The sequence below is a fragment of the Mus musculus genome, chromosome 1, assembly GCF_000001635.26.
Source record: "Mus musculus strain C57BL/6J chromosome 1, GRCm38.p6 C57BL/6J".
NCBI classification, from domain to species: Eukaryota; Metazoa; Chordata; class Mammalia; order Rodentia; family Muridae; genus Mus; species Mus musculus.
Window position 1 is genome coordinate 133,344,748 of NC_000067.6, and position 17,737 is coordinate 133,362,484.

At 51.2% G+C, this 17,737-nt stretch overlaps 1 protein-coding gene across 1 annotated transcript, besides 36 other annotated features; it reads left to right on the forward strand.

Annotated features, from left to right (window-relative positions):
• Nucleotides 1,240–3,299: an enhancer, noted in NCBI's record as "MEL". NCBI's record gives the evidence for it as "EXISTENCE:reporter gene assay evidence [ECO:0000049][PMID:8798416, PMID:9314837]".
• Nucleotides 1,240–5,934: a promoter, noted in NCBI's record as "4.1 kb fragment (-4100 to +6)". NCBI's record gives its function as "promotes expression in juxtaglomerular (JG) kidney cells, granular convoluted tubular cells of the submandibular gland, renal vascular smooth muscle cells, fetal adrenal and gonadal arteries" and the evidence as "EXISTENCE:reporter gene assay evidence [ECO:0000049][PMID:8798416]".
• Nucleotides 1,240–5,949: a biological region, named in NCBI's record as "Ren1 promoter and enhancer region". NCBI's record gives its function as "regulatory_interactions: Ren1".
• Nucleotides 3,056–3,276: a conserved region, noted in NCBI's record as "conserved region; MEMM; 77% identity to human". NCBI's record gives the evidence for it as "COORDINATES:sequence alignment evidence [ECO:0000200][PMID:9314837]".
• Nucleotides 3,056–3,299: an enhancer, noted in NCBI's record as "MEM or 240 bp mdE; SphI/AccI fragment (-2866 to -2625)". NCBI's record gives its function as "important for baseline expression levels of renin in kidney and normal arterial blood pressure" and the evidence as "EXISTENCE:knockout evidence [ECO:0001091][PMID:16895910]".
• Nucleotides 3,069–3,094: a protein binding site, noted in NCBI's record as "E0". NCBI's record gives the evidence for it as "EXISTENCE:protein binding evidence [ECO:0000024][PMID:12591615]".
• Nucleotides 3,094–3,119: a protein binding site, noted in NCBI's record as "E1". NCBI's record gives the evidence for it as "EXISTENCE:protein binding evidence [ECO:0000024][PMID:12591615]".
• Nucleotides 3,166–3,187: a protein binding site, noted in NCBI's record as "E5, half-binding site for Nfic". NCBI's record gives the evidence for it as "EXISTENCE:protein binding evidence [ECO:0000024][PMID:12591615]".
• Nucleotides 3,185–3,210: a protein binding site, noted in NCBI's record as "E3". NCBI's record gives the evidence for it as "EXISTENCE:protein binding evidence [ECO:0000024][PMID:12591615]".
• Nucleotides 3,204–3,233: a protein binding site, noted in NCBI's record as "renCRE (m30)". NCBI's record gives its function as "negative regulation of enhancer activity" and the evidence as "EXISTENCE:protein binding evidence [ECO:0000024][PMID:22628303]".
• Nucleotides 3,204–3,233: a protein binding site, noted in NCBI's record as "renCRE (m30)". NCBI's record gives its function as "mediates downregulation of enhancer activity by tumor necrosis factor alpha" and the evidence as "EXISTENCE:protein binding evidence [ECO:0000024][PMID:14563845]".
• Nucleotides 3,205–3,232: a protein binding site, noted in NCBI's record as "E4". NCBI's record gives the evidence for it as "EXISTENCE:protein binding evidence [ECO:0000024][PMID:12591615]".
• Nucleotides 3,221–3,241: a protein binding site, noted in NCBI's record as "enhCRE, oligo1c". NCBI's record gives its function as "promotes enhancer activity in response to cyclic AMP" and the evidence as "EXISTENCE:protein binding evidence [ECO:0000024][PMID:11564732]".
• Nucleotides 3,226–3,281: an enhancer, noted in NCBI's record as "mE sequence". NCBI's record gives its function as "promotes gene expression in response to retinoic acid" and the evidence as "EXISTENCE:reporter gene assay evidence [ECO:0000049][PMID:11058598]".
• Nucleotides 3,235–3,254: a protein binding site, noted in NCBI's record as "E-box". NCBI's record gives its function as "promotes enhancer activity" and the evidence as "EXISTENCE:protein binding evidence [ECO:0000024][PMID:11564732]".
• Nucleotides 3,243–3,274: a protein binding site, noted in NCBI's record as "bc". NCBI's record gives its function as "negative regulation of enhancer activity" and the evidence as "EXISTENCE:protein binding evidence [ECO:0000024][PMID:12690040, PMID:22278040]".
• Nucleotides 3,243–3,274: a protein binding site, noted in NCBI's record as "Ec+Eb fragment". NCBI's record gives the evidence for it as "EXISTENCE:protein binding evidence [ECO:0000024][PMID:11058598]".
• Nucleotides 3,247–3,276: a protein binding site, noted in NCBI's record as "WTbc probe". NCBI's record gives its function as "negative regulation of activity in opposition to activation by retinoic acid" and the evidence as "EXISTENCE:protein binding evidence [ECO:0000024][PMID:22278040]".
• Nucleotides 3,250–3,276: a protein binding site. NCBI's record gives the evidence for it as "EXISTENCE:protein binding evidence [ECO:0000024][PMID:26928806]".
• Nucleotides 3,259–3,288: a protein binding site, noted in NCBI's record as "mx30 probe". NCBI's record gives its function as "negative regulation of activity; blocks association by retinoid X receptor to nearby site" and the evidence as "EXISTENCE:protein binding evidence [ECO:0000024][PMID:10488050]".
• Nucleotides 3,259–3,298: a transcriptional cis regulatory region, noted in NCBI's record as "m40". NCBI's record gives its function as "important for enhancer function" and the evidence as "EXISTENCE:reporter gene assay evidence [ECO:0000049][PMID:10488050]".
• Nucleotides 5,230–5,568: a silencer, noted in NCBI's record as "340 nt XbaI fragment". NCBI's record gives its function as "decreases activity of promoter in forward orientation" and the evidence as "EXISTENCE:reporter gene assay evidence [ECO:0000049][PMID:2536160]".
• Nucleotides 5,318–5,340: a response element, noted in NCBI's record as "23 nt segment". NCBI's record gives its function as "mediates positive regulation by cyclic AMP" and the evidence as "EXISTENCE:reporter gene assay evidence [ECO:0000049][PMID:1651939]".
• Nucleotides 5,318–5,340: a transcriptional cis regulatory region, noted in NCBI's record as "23 nt segment". NCBI's record gives its function as "required for negative regulation of expression" and the evidence as "EXISTENCE:reporter gene assay evidence [ECO:0000049][PMID:1736303]".
• Nucleotides 5,318–5,350: a protein binding site, noted in NCBI's record as "CNRE". NCBI's record gives the evidence for it as "EXISTENCE:protein binding evidence [ECO:0000024][PMID:16007255]".
• Nucleotides 5,318–5,350: a protein binding site, noted in NCBI's record as "CNRE". NCBI's record gives its function as "mediates response to cyclic AMP" and the evidence as "EXISTENCE:protein binding evidence [ECO:0000024][PMID:10890879]".
• Nucleotides 5,703–5,949: a promoter, noted in NCBI's record as "AluI/EcoT14I fragment in mRN224CAT". NCBI's record gives the evidence for it as "EXISTENCE:reporter gene assay evidence [ECO:0000049][PMID:1641328]".
• Nucleotides 5,705–5,791: a transcriptional cis regulatory region, noted in NCBI's record as "RU-1 element (-224 to -138)". NCBI's record gives its function as "important for promoter activity" and the evidence as "EXISTENCE:reporter gene assay evidence [ECO:0000049][PMID:1641328]".
• Nucleotides 5,730–5,754: a protein binding site, noted in NCBI's record as "RNFIU". NCBI's record gives the evidence for it as "EXISTENCE:protein binding evidence [ECO:0000024][PMID:14761860]".
• Nucleotides 5,730–5,859: a transcriptional cis regulatory region, noted in NCBI's record as "-197 to -70". NCBI's record gives its function as "important for promoter activity" and the evidence as "EXISTENCE:reporter gene assay evidence [ECO:0000049][PMID:14761860]".
• Nucleotides 5,753–5,770: a protein binding site, noted in NCBI's record as "RCACC". NCBI's record gives the evidence for it as "EXISTENCE:protein binding evidence [ECO:0000024][PMID:14761860]".
• Nucleotides 5,805–5,828: a protein binding site, noted in NCBI's record as "RNFID". NCBI's record gives the evidence for it as "EXISTENCE:protein binding evidence [ECO:0000024][PMID:14761860]".
• Nucleotides 5,854–5,882: a transcriptional cis regulatory region, noted in NCBI's record as "RP-2, also called PPE (proximal promoter element) (-75 to -47)". NCBI's record gives its function as "important for promoter activation by cyclic AMP and expression in the kidney" and the evidence as "EXISTENCE:reporter gene assay evidence [ECO:0000049][PMID:1641328, PMID:8383538, PMID:7962542]".
• Nucleotides 5,856–5,878: a protein binding site, noted in NCBI's record as "R1 probe". NCBI's record gives the evidence for it as "EXISTENCE:protein binding evidence [ECO:0000024][PMID:11432851]".
• Nucleotides 5,856–5,878: a protein binding site. NCBI's record gives its function as "facilitates recruitment of Pbx1b and association of Pknox1; important for promoter activity" and the evidence as "EXISTENCE:protein binding evidence [ECO:0000024][PMID:11432851]".
• Nucleotides 5,898–5,904: a TATA box. NCBI's record gives the evidence for it as "COORDINATES:motif similarity evidence [ECO:0000028][PMID:9690204]".
• Nucleotides 5,927–15,573, forward strand: Ren1 (renin 1 structural). The gene is made up of 9 exons (NM_031192.3): nucleotides 5,927–6,050; nucleotides 9,380–9,530; nucleotides 10,055–10,178; nucleotides 10,748–10,866; nucleotides 11,638–11,834; nucleotides 13,657–13,776; nucleotides 14,191–14,335; nucleotides 14,587–14,685; nucleotides 15,230–15,573. Exons 1-9 carry the CDS (start codon nucleotides 5,959–5,961, stop codon nucleotides 15,389–15,391), a joined length of 1,209 nt encoding a protein of 402 aa, NP_112469.1. The 5' UTR covers nucleotides 5,927–5,958; the 3' UTR covers nucleotides 15,392–15,573.
• Nucleotides 15,574–17,737: the final 2,164 nt, after the last annotated feature.

Below are 17,737 nucleotides of genomic sequence, written 5' to 3' on the forward strand. Positions count from 1 at the left end.
TCTAACCTTCCACCAGGCTCTCCCACCATTTCTTTGCTCCCCTACCAACCCTTTCCTCCCCCAACCCCTATAGCTCCTGAGGCCTTGTAAGATTTACCTTTGGTTTCTGCTGGCCACTGCTTCAGGGTCCCAATGATCCCTGTACCACCAAGGTCCCCACCATGAATAGACTAGAACATCTGGTTCTCTCTACCCCCACCTCCATCCCAGTCCCAAGGTTTTGTCCCAATCACAACACCTTGCCTGGGGCTCTGAGTAATCGATCCTTATTTCCACCCACACAAGGCAACTCTGGGTGGCTATTCAACTCTATTCTGAGCCTTTCTCTCTCAAGGCCCTTGTTGCTCATCTCTGCTGAGTTCAGCATCCCTATATGATTAAAAAATTTCTGAAGAGCCACCTGGGTCCTTGCAAGGATAGGAAATAACGCAGGTGACTGGATGAGGTGCACAAGGAGGGGAGCACAGGGTGGAAGCCATGCGCATTTTCCATCGTTCTTCTGTGTATCCATTTGCTATTTCCGAGCAGAAAGCGGGCTAGCCCAGAGACATCTGACTCCCAAGCCTTACATGAAATGAGTTCCTCCTCCGCCACTAACTTCCCTGGGCAGATGTCATATTACATGCTGACAGCCTGGAGAGAATTCTTGTCCCTTTGAAAATCACAAAGCAGACTTTGAATACTGCTAGTCCCTCCCTCCATTCCAGTGTCTCCAGGCCACCACAGTCCCCATCCAAACTATCACGGAGGAGGATGGGATTAGAACCAGGCAAAGACCAGGCCTTGACATCACTGGAGAGATCCCTTGGCTGTTAAAGCCCTGCCCCCAGTCCTGGCCATACTGACCAAGGCTTCCAAACACAGAGGGGAAGGCTGGGCTCAGCTAGATTTATGCCTCTTTTGCTTGGTTCTCACATCTACCCTGCCCCATGGGCAGAGAGTGGGTCAACAAAATCCTCTCCTCTGCCCCTGATCTGCAATACTTCCCTGACCTTGACCTCGAGATGAGGCGATACAGCTTGGTCCTAGAAATGGCATCATGGGGAGTTTCTATGAGAAGAGTTAGACCTTTGGACAAAGGGCCTGGGAGATGGCCTGATAAGAGTCTTAAACATTCTTTGTCCTATGATCCAAGATGCCAGAAGGTCCAAGGCGAAGAGGGCCTGGCTAAGCTACCCCCTCCCCAACAGTGGAAATGGCAGAGACTCATGGGCTGAGTCAAGACAGACAGAATCAACTGGATCCCTGGAAGGCTCTCAGTCAGCTCCCTTCCTCCCACCTGGGAAGCCTCCTAGGTTCTGCGCACCAGCCTCGGTGAGGCCATGGAGGGTCGCAGGGTACTCACATGGCTCCAGGCATCCATACTCCTTCACACGGAACCAAGGCCAGGTTCCTCCCTGCCATATTCCCAGGCCTCTACTCTGCCTTGTGAGGCTGCACGAGAGCACCTGGCCCAGCTTTCTTTCCTTGACAAAGTCCTGCAAGGGCTTCAGGTCACCCTGAAGTACCTCCCTTGCAGCTTCTCAGGAGATTCTGATGGTCATCTAGACTTGGTCTCAGGATCTTGGCTTACGTCACTTCTAGGTCCTCAATAGCATGCATAGGGGTGGTCCCCAGTGGCCAGTCCAGAGGGTGATCATGTCCAGCACTCCACTGCCAGGTACTGTGTTAAGGTGGAGACAGAAGGAGCAAGAAAGATATTTTTTAGCTGGAAAGACAACTCAGCACTTAATAGCACTTCCTATTCTTGCAGAAGACCTGGGCTCAGTTCCCAGCACCCACACGGTGGCTCACAACTCTCTGTAACTTCAGTTCCTGGAGATCCGAGCCCTCTTCTGGCCTCTGGCACTGCGTGCATGTGGTGTACATAGTTACACGCAGGCAAAACACTCAGACACATAGATTAACTTTTTAATTTAAAAAATAAATAAAAGACTCTGCCTTTGCTGGGCGACTTGCCCACCTGGCAGCTGATCTTGCTCTGCGGCTCTCTCTCTTCCACAGCTAGGAGTGAGCGCCTGTTGCTTGGTGTCTCTCTCCTGGTGAAACTACTCACACTTTCCATTCACACTTGCATATACTGCTGGCCAAACGATGGGGATGTGCTGTACACACTGGCGGGAGGCAAGGATGGATTCCAGGAATGAGGCTGTGTTGGGGAGACAGGGTGTTGGCTCCCCTGAGGCCCAGGTCTGCTGCCTTCAGTACACCCCTGGTCCTGCCTTTGCTTTAAAAGAGGCCATATCTCACCCTAACACACACACACACACACACACACACACACACACACACACACACACACACACACGGCTTTGGTATCACTCTCTCTGGCCAGACTACACCACACGTATTGTATCAAATGGCTATGTAGGTGTCCCTGAGTGTTTTCTATTGTTATTTGCTGTGCTGACAGAGCCAAGTGCTGGCAGGATATTTGATATTGTCATTGCTATGGCCCATTACCTGCTTTCTATATGTAAATACATACACTGTGTAGATACCTCTGCGTCTTTATTATTAAACTGCAAGCTGGTCCCTGGAAATCACCATAATAGAAGCCCTGAATCAGTCTCTTTTGACTCCATTAGCTTGCCCTCCCCTCAGTATCCTTATCTGAACAGGGGCGAGCTGTGCCTGCTTCATGAGGCTGCTAAGGTGTCAAAGCATGTTATAGCCCAATCAAGGTGGCTGGTGGGGTCTGGGCCCTGTCAATCACTAGTCACCAAGGTCCCTTCCCATTCGTTCTCTCCTCATGCTTGCTCCCTCTCCTCTAGGGCTTGGGAAGAGCAGAGGGAGAAATAAAGTAGGTGAGGCAACCACTCTCTGCAGCAATGGCAGCTAACAGCCATGATGGACAAAGACAGCATCAGTTTTGAGTCACTCCCCTACATCAGCAGGGGCCTTGAGATATGGAGAGTGAGATTCCAGGGCAGGGCCTCACTACCTGGGTAACTGCACCCACTGCTGTGAGTTAGGACACTGCTTGTCCTCCTGAATCTTGGCTTCCTCTCATGTCCCTGGGGCCACCTGTCCTTTGGCCTCCCAGGCTGACGTAGTAGACACCAGGAGATGACCTTGGCCTCTAGCCCTGTTTCTTTTCTTGGACCCTCTCCATTCCTTCACGCTGTTATAACTGAACTTGTAGGTCCTGCCCGTCATTTATCACTGACTTTGGCTCCCAACTTGCAGACTTCCCCCACCCTGTTCCTTCTGTAATCCTCCCAATGACATCACTAACCACGCAGATGGTGACCTGGCTGTACTCTGACCTCTGAGTGGCTGGTTGTGATAGCGCATGCCAGCAGGAAATGCTGAAGCAGCAGAGGCTTTAGTTCCTGCCTGATCTATAGTTTGACTCTGACACGTTACTATGGCTTTACACAAGTTACCTGAACCTGTCACTATCCAACACCCGAGGCACTGAGGCATTCACCTCCACACCCCAGAGTAGGGTATGTCTGTCTATCTGCCTCTGCCCCTCGCCCCCTGCCCCTAACACTGGCTCTCTTCTGGGCCTTACATGACCACATCCTCTTTACACATGTTTTCACTGGGTCTTGTTTTCTTCCCTTCTCTGGCTAATCGTTGCTTATGCAGCCCAAGTGGGATTTCCTTGGGGGAGCCCCCTGGGAGTCCCTGACACATACTGGTCATCAGCCCAGCTGTATGTGCAGTTTCCTTTTTTCATCTCCTTATTACTTGATACCTGGGGTTTGGCCATTGTATACTCGGGTGTCACAACAGTCCTTCTTCCAGGGGCTCCGGGATCTACAAGCACAAGTGTTTTTTTTGTCAACTTTATAACTCTAGCATCTAAGCCATGCGTGGTGGCACGTGCCTTGGATTCCTGGACTTGGGAGGCTGAGGCAGGTGGATCTCTTCGAGTTTGAGGCCAGCCTGGTCTATAGAGTAAGTTTAAGGATAGCCAGGGCTACATAGTGAAACCTTGTCTAAATGAGCAAGCAAACGAACGAAACAAAACAGAAACGAAACAAAAACTTCCAACTGCCAAGGACCTAATATATAGCAAACGCTCAGTGAATGAGAGAGAGAGAGAGAGAGAGAGAGAGAGAGAGAGAGAGAGAGAACCCTCTGCAGGACACAAGACATGCATAATCAATGCTTGTTATTCAAGGCATCATCTCCTTTGGGGGCATTCTCAAAAGTCCTCTCCTGTCCCAAGATATCTGAGAATTCTCAGCAGCCTTCCATTTAGAAGGGTGTTGTTGTCTCTGAGGCAAAACCACATTTCTTACCGCACAACTAGAGACTGAGACCAGTTTCTCTCATTGTCATTGCTGCTCAGAGCCAGCAGAAAAGCACTCATGACACACACTTAGAATAATAGTGCATCTGAGCCAGGACTGCCCTTGGGGTCCATTCAGCTGTTTCATGGGGGCCAAGAGAGGGGAGAGAGGGGTCCAACCTCAATGTCACACAGCAAGTTCTCAGTAGAACCTAGGGCTTTCCTGTGCTCATCGCCAGTCTCTAGTTCTTCTTGCATTTGATAAGTAGCAAACTCCATTGTGGCCAAGAGGCATGGACACAGACATCACTTGGCTGCAAAGGGATGGAGGCGATACCCTGGAGGCCACACCTCTCAGCCACAGCAGAAGACCGTCCATGATGTCAGGGTCTCCCTTGTAGAATTGATGGGCCATTTGAAGTGGTCCCTGAGAAATAATCAGGAAGAAGGGTAGAGTGGGTACCTTAGGGAGAGTAAATACTGCCAGCCAGGGTCAGGTCACTTCGACAGCTCTGCCAGGCTTCTGAGAGGGTACAGGGAAGAAGGAAGGGGGCAAAAGGATAGGTCTAAGGGAGTGAAGGGCCAGTAGGAGGGGGTCAGCTGGAAGCCAGCTGCGCTTGAGACCTCCTTTCTTTTAGAGCTACCCTTCTGTCCACTATCACTAACCCCAGGAGGGGACACCCCACCCCTCTCCCTGATGCCAGAGGTTAGATGACAGGTTACTTTTCCAACTAGGCAGCAGCCAAAAGGAATCACCCATGATCAAGATGGAAGACTAGGGCAGAGCCTAGGAGGAGCCAGCCAGGGGTGATTTGAAGGTTAATATAGAAGATGCAGGCTCAGGGGCATGAGTGGTAGGGTCTGAGTTAGAGGTTTGAAGCCAGGGTCTATGCTGTCTGTACCCTGACCTCATGCTTGAACAGCACAGTTCCTCATTAGACTCTGTCTAAGCTAGAGGTTGCGGGGCCAGGCCAAACAGGGACTCTAGAGTCATTGGGCTCAGCCACCCTTCCCACACCCCCATGCCTGCCACCACTCTGCTCTGTGACCAGGTCCTGCTTATCCTATACCTACCTAGCTTGGTCTCACAGGCTAAGATTTATCAGAGCTGCCCTGCCATGGGCCTTGTTGGGCACCTGGCGTGGGGAAATAAAGGAGGTGGGCGAGACTCACCAGAGCTCAGAGAGACTGGGCGGGCAGACAGCAGGGGAAGGCACTGGGTGGTCTGGCAGCTGGAAATGCTGGGAGGCCTTCTTGGGGGAGATTAGATAAAGCTCTTCAGGGGAAGGCCTATTCCATGACTCCAGCATGGTGAGTCTAGATGAAAGGAGGTAGTCTATGGTTTTAGAGCTTTATTGTAGAAGAGAGAGAGAGAAGGTAGAGAAGTAGAAGCCAGTCATTGCCATGAAGAAGGAAGGGGGAGAAGGAGAGCGAAAGGTAAGAGTAAGAAAACAAGAGCTTTAGGAGAGAGACAAGAGAGAGAGGAGGAGGCAAGCAGCCAGGTAACTCTGGGGGTGGAGTCTGGACAGCCTACATGACTGATGGCCACAGAATTATGGAGCTGGGTCCTTGGCCAGAAAACAGGCTGCCTTTCATGGTCCCACAGGCCCTGGGGTAATAAATCAAAGCAGAGCCTGTGATACATGGTGTGTATAAAAGAAGGCTCAGGGGGTCTGGGCTACACAGCTCTTAGAAAGCCTTGGCTGAACCAGATGGACAGAAGGAGGATGCCTCTCTGGGCACTCTTGTTGCTCTGGAGTCCTTGCACCTTCAGTCTCCCAACACGCACCGCTACCTTTGAACGGTAACTTGGGCAGAGAAGGGGTGGCAGGGTACAGGAACTGGCATCTTACTAACGCCCTCAGCTGTCTATACGTTGGATCATCCAGTCCTTTTGGCCAGCCAGTCAGGGATGTATGATCCTGCTCTGACAATCCTAGGGACTAGCCGAAAGCCCTAGTGGACGGCCATAATTAAGGGGTACCACAACTCCCCCTTCTACTACTTTTTTAAAAGGGAGGGGTCACTGGAGTGATTGTGTCATTTGTGGTAAAAATTTTGGGTGGAGTGGAAGTATCAGAAGAAACATGTAGGCCAAAGGAGTAACATGACTATCAGTTAATTAATCTAGATAGACATTAAGTTTTCCTTGCGATCATGTAACTTCCCCCAAGTTCAGCAGCCCTTTGGCTTTGGCGAGAGAGTTCATCTGTAGCTGGAAGACCTCAAGTCTGTCCTCTGTGGGGTTCAGCTCGTGTCTCTGGATCTCAGCGTGTGTCTCGGGAGTCTTCCGTCAGATGAGGTGTCTGGAGGAAGGCAGCTTTGTGGTCTGCAGGTCTCAGGAGACAGCGCTGTCTCTACTGGATCTGTGGCTGCAGGCACTGTCCTTTTCTTTTGTGGGGATAAACCTGTGGGGTAATCACAGCAGAGGAGCAGAACCCTAGCAGCAGGATGTCTGCATAGGGTGGATGGGGAACGTTAAGCCTGCAATGGTTTGCTTGGGAGCACATCCTGGCCCGTTGTTAGGATCCTAGAAAAGCAAGGGTGTTTGAGGAATGTAGTCCTGGAAGGCATCCTTTAAGTCTGCTTTGGGTGGCTAAGGAGGAAAATATCATGTTAATTGTGTATCTGGGATAGGCAGTAACAGATTGTCTGCAAAAGGAAGCTGGTTGTCAGTTAAGGATTGGATGACGGTAATCAGCATGGTTAATTTGACCCGGGGAAGCACATTAGATGGCTTTTGGCCCTTAAAGGAAATCATGAATGCTACGGAGAAAAATAAACATTAAAATAAAGAAGCAAGAAAATTTTGGGTTGAAAAGCTTCACTAGCAACAGATGAGGGTAAGCAGCAAGCTAATCTCACCAATCCTCAGTCCGCCATTCAAAAACAGGATGAAAGCAGAGCCTGCTTCACCGGCTGCTTTGAAGATTTGATGAGAGGATACGCATAGCACTTCCGATGCCAGGCGGGGAACGGTGTAAGAAGCCATGGTTACAGCATGGATTACCACAGAGTGTAGGAAAGGGAAGGCTCCTGGCAGCCCCACGAGGGAGGATGAAACAGCCATTTAGTGCAGTTCTAGGGCTGTGGGAACAAGGCTTCTTGAGGCAGGAGCAGGGCAGAGGCAAGAGAAGGCTCACCCAGCAATGGTCTGGGGACTACGATGAGGAAGTCCTGAAAGAGTCGAGGCAGTGAGAGCTGTGAATCTGCTTGGTGCTTAGGAGCTGGTGGGTTGCTTTCATCCTAAATTGAGTCTCCAGACATCAGCACCCATGTTGCAGATGGGGATCCTAGGGATGTCCTCCAGGAAGGTCTGAGGACCCACTGGTCTTTGTTTCCAAAGTCCCGCCATCTTGCTCCCAGCATGCAGCAGAGAGTGTGGGACTAACTAGAGGGCGTGGGGTTCTGTGCTCCCTGCTCTGTGTAAAGTATTGAGCAAGTCACCTTGAGGGGCTGAGCAATGGGCTTTCTTCTCAAGGCCGTTGCCTTACATACACACAATGTCCAGCCTCCACGCTTAGCCTGAGCTGTGACTAGGCAAGACAACCATCAAGGTGCCAGAGGACGAAGAGGTTAGTGAATGCTCAGAACCGTGCAGCATGCCCTCAGCATCAGGTGGCTCTATCCCCGTTGTCCCTGTAGGCTAGGCTTGTGGAGAGCACTCAGGGGAAATGGACCCATTGGCTGGGATCCTTGGTGAGAGCATCTAGGTATGGGCTCAGGTCATGTCTTGAAAGATTAAGGATCTAGGAGAGGAATAGAAGGGGGTTTTTATGTTTATTTTCTTTTGGGACAGAGCCTCATTATGGAGCCTGGAACTCACTATATAGACCAGACTGGACTCAAACCCACAGAGATCAGCCTTCCTCTGCCTCCTGAGTACTGAAACTAATGTCATGCCCTACCACACAACATAGAGGTTTTCTAAAAGAGGAAGGGTCATAAAGAACAGCAAAGCATGGGTCTTTTCAGGAAATGGTGGAGAATAGACCTGTCTTCCTCCCTTGAAGAGTGGGGAAATAAAACACACCCATCTGGTGAGATGGCTGGGGTCAACTAAAACAAGAGTGGAAATACTTGTAAACCGTGCTAGGACTAAGTCATTTCTGCTGGAGATTACTCGGATAGGTGTGAAATATGGGCAAAGCTGGGAGGTGAGGGCACGGAGTGCTGGGAGGAAGGTTAGGGCTCACACTGGAGAAGAAAGAGGGCTCTCTGGATGTCTGGGAAAGCCCTGGCTCAGGGCTGGTGGCATCTTCCTCCAACTGCAAAACAGTCTGCCTGGTCCCGGCAGTCCTGGGTAGGAAAGACAGACAGACAGAGCTTGGACTGTCTCTGTTTGGCATTTCTGAGTCATCTTCATCCCTGTGAACCTTCAATGTCTCCGCCGCCGCTGCCGCCGAAAACCAGGGAGCTAGCCGTCATGTGGTTTGTATGAGGGTGCGTGCCAGGCAGCTGGCCTGTGGCCAGGAGTAGCTCAGGGAGCTGCTGTTCTAAATGAAATCTCTTGAATTTTGCCAGTCAATAATGATTGGAGGTGAGGAGGGGCCCAGGATTCAGGCCCAAGACACATCAGTCCCCAGGTGAGGCACACAGGCAAGCTATAGACACTGGCCGATCCAATCCGAGTCAAGCTAGGTTCATTGGGCACATATCACCTGGTTCTGTGATACCCCAGGGAGCAACAAGTCCTTGCAGCCTGCTGTGGGCATCTGCTGCCACTTACAGGCCATCCGTGGTACTGCCTTGCCCGTCAATCCGAGGAGCTGGCAAGAGGCTGTATAGACCTTTATGTTCCTCTCCAGAACAGTGAGGCTTAGAGTAGGTGTTCAACACACGATGATGATAATGGTAGATAGATGAACAGACGGACTGACTGATGGACAGATGGGTGGATGGACAGACGGATGGACGGATGAACAAACTGCTTTATCTAACTAAAATAAGATCTGGGAATTACTTAGTACCAGAATAAGTGACTCCAAGAAACCCCAGGGAACTAAAAGTGATTCGTAATTGCATGGGAGAGGGTTAGTGTTAGACATACCAAAAAGCAAGGCAACATTTGGGCTCTGTCAACATTGGAGCACTGCACGACTCTTCTGTTTTTCTTTCTCTACCCTGGAGCAGAATCCCGCTCAAGAAAATGCCTTCTGTCCGGGAAATCCTGGAGGAGCGGGGAGTGGACATGACCAGGCTCAGTGCTGAATGGGGCGTATTCACAAAGAGGCCTTCCTTGACCAATCTTACCTCCCCCGTGGTCCTCACCAACTACCTGAATGTGAGTCCTAGCTCATCTGCTATCTCCTTTTCTCTCTGGGACTAGCAGGCCCCCACTCCTTCCACACCATGTTTGACTGAGAGCCAAAGAGCACCCCATAGAACTCCTATTTACCAGCCGAGAAGTCTGGTGGGGAGGGGCTGTTGTGATTGTTTTGTTGTTTGGTTTGGTTTGTTTTTGAGACAGGGTCTCACTGTGTAGCCTGGCAAGCCTGGAACTCACTTTGTAGACCAGATTGACCTCGAACTCACAGAGTTCTACCTACCTCTGCCTCCCAGGTGCTGGGATTAAAGGCATGTGACATCATGTCCAGCCATTTTGATTGCTTTGATTAAGCTTCCATGCCCCAGTGAGCCTCCTGTATCCCAGGACAGCAGAAGACAATGCTGAGTCCTCACATCTCAGCAAAAAGAAAGCCAAGAGCCAAGAAGGGGTCCAGACATGCCCCCCCCAAACCAGAGGCCCCAAGCCCTGAAGTCACCCCCATCTCTCTGGGCCCCATTTTCCTTCTGCCCCCGCCACAGACCCAGTACTACGGCGAGATTGGCATCGGTACCCCACCCCAGACCTTCAAAGTCATCTTTGACACGGGTTCAGCCAACCTCTGGGTGCCCTCCACCAAGTGCAGCCGCCTCTACCTTGCTTGTGGTAAGAGTCAAGCCTCGTGCCTCTCCCCCAGCTCTGCCTGCTGCACCTATGACCTGCTTCTCCTCAGCTCCACACCACTGATCTGAGGAAGAGAGAGGAAGTGTCTCTCTTCTTTCTGAAATGGCAACCAAGGTGAATAAGCCAGCTTTGGGAAGTGCCTGGGCACCTGGAAGGCCTTTTGCCAGTGTCCCAAGGATTCAGACAGGAACAAAGTTGTAAACCCACTCCAGGTCTTGAGGCTTTTCCGATGCTCCCATGCCGAGTACTTACTCTGTGCCCAGAACCCTCTTTGGCACTATATCAGTGTTAGCAATGGCTTTAGAACTCTTTGAAACAAATGTCTCAGAAGCACGAGCACATAAGATGAAACAAAAAACCACTATCCTTGCCTGGTATACATTTTTCTTCCAAGCTGGAGACTCAGGAAACTAAACACACACACACACACACACACACACACACACACACACACCTAAGTCTTCAACCATGTTTATCACTTGTCCTGCCTCTGAGCCTTCTATGTAAATCAATCTCTCTTGTGCTGACTGGGGCCTGTAACCCTCTGCTAGGGATTCACAGCCTCTATGAGTCCTCTGACTCCTCCAGCTACATGGAGAACGGGTCCGACTTCACCATCCACTACGGATCAGGGAGAGTCAAAGGTTTCCTCAGCCAGGACTCGGTGACTGTAAGTAGGATCACCTCTATTTACCCACAGGGCCCTTGTGGTTCCAGACAAGTATACTCCAGCCCTCCTCCCTCCCCCTCCCACCCCCCTGCAGGAGCCTGGGAAGTTGAAGTGCAGCCTCCTTGGCAGCTTCTAGCCAATTGCAGGAGAGCAAACCTGCTGACACTGATGCGCAAGGCTTTGCATCTAACTTGCATGTGGGTGTGTGCCTAAACCCCACAGTCTCCTTCCTAGTAACCAGTCTGACTTTGCTAATTGAGACCAGGTTAGGAGTACTGAGATTAGGGATCAGGGGTTTGTATCTGGGCAGTTTTGATTTCTTTCCTTCAGTGTCTAAGCCTGTTCTGGCGTCTCTCAGCCCCGCTGTGCCAGAGGTAGAGAAAGACACATACAGAGGTCCAGAGGAAATCAGTGCGAGCCCTTCCCTCGCACCGCCCCCGTGGAATCTGGGGGAGGGGCAGAAAGGGAAGCCCTGGTTATGACGAGGGCATCCTCAGCCTCAGCTGGTGGGGCTAGCACGAAAGCGGGCCTCTAGGAAGGTTCCGGTCACCTGTCTGGCAGGACCTCTTTCTCAGCCTTTATAGCACGCGTCATCCCCATCTCTCTGGGCCCCAAGCATAGAGGTGTTGACAGTGTGTGCGCAGACTTGACGGAATAGTCTTACCTGCTGTACAGAGCGTGTGTGTCTCTGCTGCCCTGGTATGAAAGCCAGAGCAGACCCCAGCCGAGGTTAGGCAGTAACCTCTGTCCCTTCTGGTTCTTCTCTCACAGGTGGGTGGAATCACTGTGACACAGACCTTTGGAGAGGTCACCGAGCTGCCCCTGATCCCTTTCATGCTGGCCAAGTTTGACGGTGTTCTAGGCATGGGCTTTCCCGCTCAGGCCGTTGGCGGGGTTACCCCTGTCTTTGACCACATTCTCTCCCAGGGGGTGCTAAAGGAGGAAGTGTTCTCTGTCTACTACAACAGGTGGGCCTTTGACACCAAGGCCAGGGCAGGGAGGGGCGGAGAGCAGGGAGAGCAGCCAACGTCCAGTTCAGGATTTATATGCTTCTAATTAGGTGGTCCTCAGTCCCCATCTAGAACCACAGTAGCCAATTAGAACAAATGGAAGTCAAGCATTTGGTCCCCAGGGACTGGCCACACAGACACAGCCAGCTTCATGCCTTTGTTTATCTGTTCTCTCATTGAGCCGGTTAGTGCTCTGTTACCATGTGCTATGGTAGGCTCCAGGGGTGGACAGTGAACAGACAACCCCTGCCCTCCATCCTCACAGAGCTCACTGCCCAGCAGGGGAGATGAGAGGTACAACACAATGAGTGCCATTCTGAAGCTGCAGATGGTTTTCAGTTCTAGGCCAGGATTCTGGGCAGTTCAGCCAGGCCTGGGGAAACTGTAGTCAGTGCCCCAGCAGGGCTGAGATCTGCTGCCAGTGGCTGGGTTTAGAAATATGGTCTAAGCTGGAGGTAAGATCTTTACGGGTAAGAATAGAGGCCAGGGGTGGTGAGAGTGGAAGGGAGTGGTGTCCTGGAACAATCTTAGAGGAAGCAGGAGTCTCTGGATCATGACTCTGGCAGACTTCTGTGCAAAGAGGGGCATTGAGCCAATGACACCACTCGGAGGCTCCTGCAGTCAGTGGTCTTGGGACTGTGTTTCAAAGAGACCAGAAAAACAAAGTGTCTAAGAGTGAAAGTAGATGTCAGAAAGGGAGAGGGGGGACTCCGCAAAATGTGGGCAGTTCTGGAAATTCAACAGGGAAGGAGATGTGGGGCAGCGTGTGGGGTGAGATCCAGAGAGAAGCGGGAGAGGGGAGGTGGGTGCTCTAAACACTAGAGGATGCTTGAGCAATGCTGTGGGTGGAAGAAGGAGAGCTGTGGAAAACACATGCATGAGGCTGAGAAGCAGGAGCCCTGGAAGGGATGAGGACCCAGCAACAGGTAGCAAGCAGTCCTGGGAAGCAGAGACCTGCTTCCTTTCCCTTGGGCTGGGAAGAAAGGAAGATCTAGATAAGTCACTGACTCTTGCAGAGAACCTGTGTACACCTAACCCATGTACACATGTGCACATACACATGTGTGTTGTGAATTCTAAGAAACTCCTTCATATACACATGAGTATCTTAAAACCAGCCCAAGGCAGTCCTGGGCTGAAGTAGCATCATGCCCGTGGAGAGGGAAGTGAGGGTAGTCAGCTCTGGCTGGGAAGGAGAGCCTGGCTCCAGCCATTTGGTGACTCAGTTGCCTGGGGGGCGGGGAGGGGGGGTTGTGAAAATTAACCTCTACCAAACAAGGGTTGCTGATTCTTGTCTACGAAGGTCTCCCCTCTGTGCCCCTCTTTGCCTCAGCAGAAATCTCAAGGAGGGAGGAGCCCCATATGGCCCCAAGCTCCAATACTTCCCAGACCCTTACCCTGGAATGATACCCACCACCCACACACTCCATTCATCAGGCCCAACTCCACTAAATGTCTGCCTTCTCCCTAGCGTCTGCCCCACACGTCCAGGAAAGGCGTGATTTGCCACTTGTCTGCATCTACCCAATGTCCTTGAGCTAGACAGTTTTCTGGGTGCAGGTGAACAGTCCTAGAAATACTTCTGTTACATTTAGGGAGGATCCAGCAAGGGAAGATGCAATGGGGTCTGTGTGCCTCCTGATGACAGCTTACAGCCTTGCCATCTACCCACTAAACCCTTCCTCTATCCCAAAGCCCTCTGCCCTACCCCACACCAGACTACTCTCCTTCATCCCTGTATCTCGGGTATGTCTCTAACTTCCAATGTTCTTTCCTTTAGGGGTTCCCACCTGCTGGGGGGCGAGGTGGTGCTAGGAGGTAGCGACCCGCAGCATTATCAAGGCAATTTTCACTATGTGAGCATCAGCAAGACTGACTCCTGGCAGATCACGATGAAGGGGTGGGTCAGCAAGTGTAACTCTCCCAACCATGCAAACTGATGTCACTGTGTGATTGGGGTGGGCTGGGAATGGGATGAGGGGGACACTTCTTAGGGCACAGCCACCATCTGCTCTCTGCTTGCTCTGTCCAGGATGGGGGCATGAAAATTTGAGGGTGGGAAGGAAGGGACTCAGGGAAGGGAGGGGGAGTCTGGAGGCTACATGCTGATGCAAGGAACAGTACCTTTCCATAGTGTCTCGGTCCTCTTCCAGTTCATCATCAGACCATGTATGGCCTCCTATCACACTACCCTAAATTGGGAAAGGCATGCAGGCGGCGGGAAAGGGGTGCCCGACAGCTTCTACCTGCCTGCCTTGTCTGTCTGTCTGACTGTCTGCCTGCCTGCCTGCCAGTCTAACTATAGCCTCTGCAGGGTGTCTGTGGGGTCTTCCACCCTGCTATGTGAAGAAGGCTGTGCGGTAGTGGTGGACACTGGTTCATCCTTTATCTCGGCTCCTACGAGCTCCCTGAAGTTGATCATGCAAGCCCTGGGAGCCAAGGAGAAGAGAATAGAAGAAGTAAGAGATCCGTGGGGAAGGCTGGGTGGTGGTGAGGGGTGGCAGCAGCACTGTGCGGCTCCAGCCTGCAAATCGCCCAGACAGCACTGGATCGGAAACAAAGCTTTCCCCTCCTCCCCTCTCCCACCCCCTGAGTGTATGGCATGTCTTCCATAGAAGGTGACCAGAGACTGGTACAGGCTCTCTGGCACAGGGCACTCTAGTCTGCTTCAAGCTTTCCACCCTGACAACCCCTCTCTTTATTCCCCCAGTATGTTGTGAACTGTAGCCAGGTGCCCACCCTCCCCGACATTTCCTTTGACCTGGGAGGCAGGGCCTACACACTCAGCAGTACGGACTACGTGCTACAGGTGAGGCTGGGAGAAGGGTGGGGACAAGTGTAATGTACAGATCCCCCAGTAGACTCGTGGTTGATGAATGCGGCTCATGTCATCATCTGGAGAATTTTTAGCAATCCCAGTACCCAGGCCACATACAAGTCTTGCCTAGCAGATCAGAGCTTCCACAACAGGCACCTGGGAATCAGTTTTAAAACACTCCCTAGTAGGTTCCATTATGAAGCTCTGCTGTGACTCAGTAACAGCCCCCTCTCTCCATTATTGAGTAGCCCTCTTTCTAGCCCTCCATCCTTTTCATGCTCCCGGGCTTAGAGAAGTTCAATGACTTGTTTTGGGTCAGAAGCTAAGTGAGCCCGTGAGCAAGGGGTAGACACACCATTTGCCTGATACCTACTACAGTGCCTGCCTACCCCAGGAAGGCTGGGATTTAGGATAGGTAAAACAGTTCTGGGAGGATGTAGGAGAGAGGAGGCATACACTGAAGACTGTTGCTCCACTCTGGAGGTGGGAATGCGTTGTGTGGCGGGCAGTAGAGCAAGCCTCTGCTTCTTGCCAGTATCCCAACAGGAGAGACAAGCTGTGCACACTGGCTCTCCATGCCATGGACATCCCACCACCCACTGGGCCTGTCTGGGTCCTGGGTGCCACCTTCATCCGCAAGTTCTATACAGAGTTTGATCGGCATAACAATCGCATTGGATTCGCCTTGGCCCGCTAAGGCCCTCTGCCACCCAGTAACCCTAGGCCAAGCCAAGCTGGCAGTCCTGGGGGCCATTTTGTCTGGCTTTGTCCCCAACATAGGGACACTGGACACAGAGACCCTAACGAGTGTTTGCCCCTTCACCTGCACTCACCCTTCCCTGCTTTAAGGAAAAATCGAATAAAGATTTCATGTTTAAAGCCTGTTTCGGATGGGTTCTTTGGAGTTTGGAGGAGGTACACCTGCATGGTCACACGTAGAGAAGACTATGACATGTGAGGCCAGAGATGGAGGTTTGTTAGTAAAGTGCTTGCTTTTCAAGTGTGAGAACCTGAGTTTGATTCCAGGAACCCACACTAAAACCAACAAACAAACAAACAGGGCTGGAGAGATGGCTCAGTAGTTAATAGCACTGAGTGTTCTTCCAGATGTCCTTGCGTTCAATTCCCAGCAACCACGTGGTGGCTCACAACCATGTGTATGGGGTCTGATGCCCTCTTCTGGCATGTCTAAGAGAGTGATAATGTACTCATAATTAATTAATTAATTAATTAATTAATTAATTAAAAAAAAAGCCAGATGGCGAGTGTTTCAATCCAGGATGTTGAGACATGTAGAGACAAGCAGATCCCTGGAGTTTGATACCATAGGAATGACCATTGAAGTTGTCCTTTAGCCTACACACACACACACACACACACACACACACACAGAGAGAGAGAGAGAGAGAGAGAGAGAGAGAGAGAGAGAGACAAAAAACACACAGATGGACATTCAGACAAAGAGACAGAGATGGACAGAGAGACAGTGAGAAATAGATTAGAGGAAGAATGTGACAAAATAGACACCGCCTCCACACACAAATGTTTCTGTGTGTAAGGTTGGTAGCTTCTGTCTACTGTCAACCAGATTCACATAAATTTTTTTCGTACCACTCTGGGGGAAAAGCCTTAGGGCTATGGCAGGTGAGTATATTCACTAGTTTAATGTCAACGCGACACAAACTAAAGTCATCTGAGAGGAGGGCACCTCAGGTATGAAAATGCCTCCAGAAGATGGAGCTGCAGTCAAGCCTAGAGACCATTTCCCTAATTAATGATTGATAAGCCAATTGTGCGTGGTGACGGACCAGGTTCTGTAAGAAAGCAGGCTGAACAAGCCACAAGGAGCAAGCCAGTAAGCAGCACCCCTCCACGGCCTCTACATTAGCTCCTGCCTACAGGTTCCTGTCCTACTGCTTGAGTTCCTGTCTTGACTTCCTTTGATGATGAACTGTGGTGTGGAAGTATAAGTCAAATAGACCCTTTCCTCCCCAAGGTGTTTGATCGTGGTGTTTCATCCCAGGCCCCGTGCTGCTGAACAACCCAACCCTATATGGAATTCCCTGGAAAACCTCTGTCAGCATGCTCTGCACACTCCGTGCCCCTGCCCCATGTGACCATCTACAGAGGCAATCTAAGTCGTCACTGTGCAAGAACATGGAATGTCAGACATCCAATAATCCTACCTCACACACATAGAAAAACACATAAAAAGGCTAATTTGCCCAAGATCACTCGGTGAAGAATCAAGCGGAGAAGGAACCTGAAAAACTATCCGAGAGAATCCAACCCAAATGACACAGCCCCTGGGGGCGGGGCTCTCACCTCAGTCCCACATGCGCAGTGCTGGCACAGGGACAGAGCTCCAAACACCTTGCTTTGGGTCAGGTGCACACACGGGCTGTCTTCCACCTCCAGGCCTAAGCTCCACAGGTTTTGTTCAGCCTGCTTTCTTACAGAACCCAGGACCACCAGCCCAGGGGAGGCACCACCCACAATGGGCTGGTAGAGGACTCTTTTTCCACTCACCCCTCAGACTGCCCATGAAGAGTGTATAGCTTAGGGGATAAGAAAGCAGGCATCAACCTGTATTCCCTCATCCCTCTTTGACCCCTCCTCCCCCAAAAGCAAGGTACTGAGTGTCCCAACCAAGCGCTTGGTATCTGTAGGATTTCACTCTCCTAAGGTTAAGGACCCAGGGCTTCTCTGAGGTGATATTTGTATAGCGGGAGCTGCTTTCAGGGTGCTGGCACAGAGCTGAGAAAGCGAGTCTGGACTCCCACTGATTGTGTTCCCTTGTGCCGCAAGGTTTGCTTTGCCTATTGCAAAAGAAAGAGCTGGAGGCAATGTCCTTTCCAGTTCTGGCATCCTGGGACATCATGACCTCAAGTAGGTGGTCCCTCCCTACCATCTGCTACAATGTCCAGTACAGTGGCTGCATGCTGTTGTTTGTATGCGTATAAAGATTAAAGTTACACAAAATGTCACACTGGCCACATTTCAAGGGCTGAGTAGCCACGTGAGGCTAGTGGCCCCTGCAAGA

Coding starts and splice junctions, on each gene's coding strand:
- Ren1 (NM_031192.3), top strand. CDS start 5,959: ATGGACAGAAGGAGGATGCCTCTCTGGGCACTCTTGTTGCTCTGGAGT. Junction 13,777..14,190: donor TGGCAGATCACGATGAAGGG/GTGGGTCAGCAA, acceptor TAGCCTCTGCAG/GGTGTCTGTGGGGTCTTCCA. Junction 14,686..15,229: donor GTACGGACTACGTGCTACAG/GTGAGGCTGGGA, acceptor GCTTCTTGCCAG/TATCCCAACAGGAGAGACAA.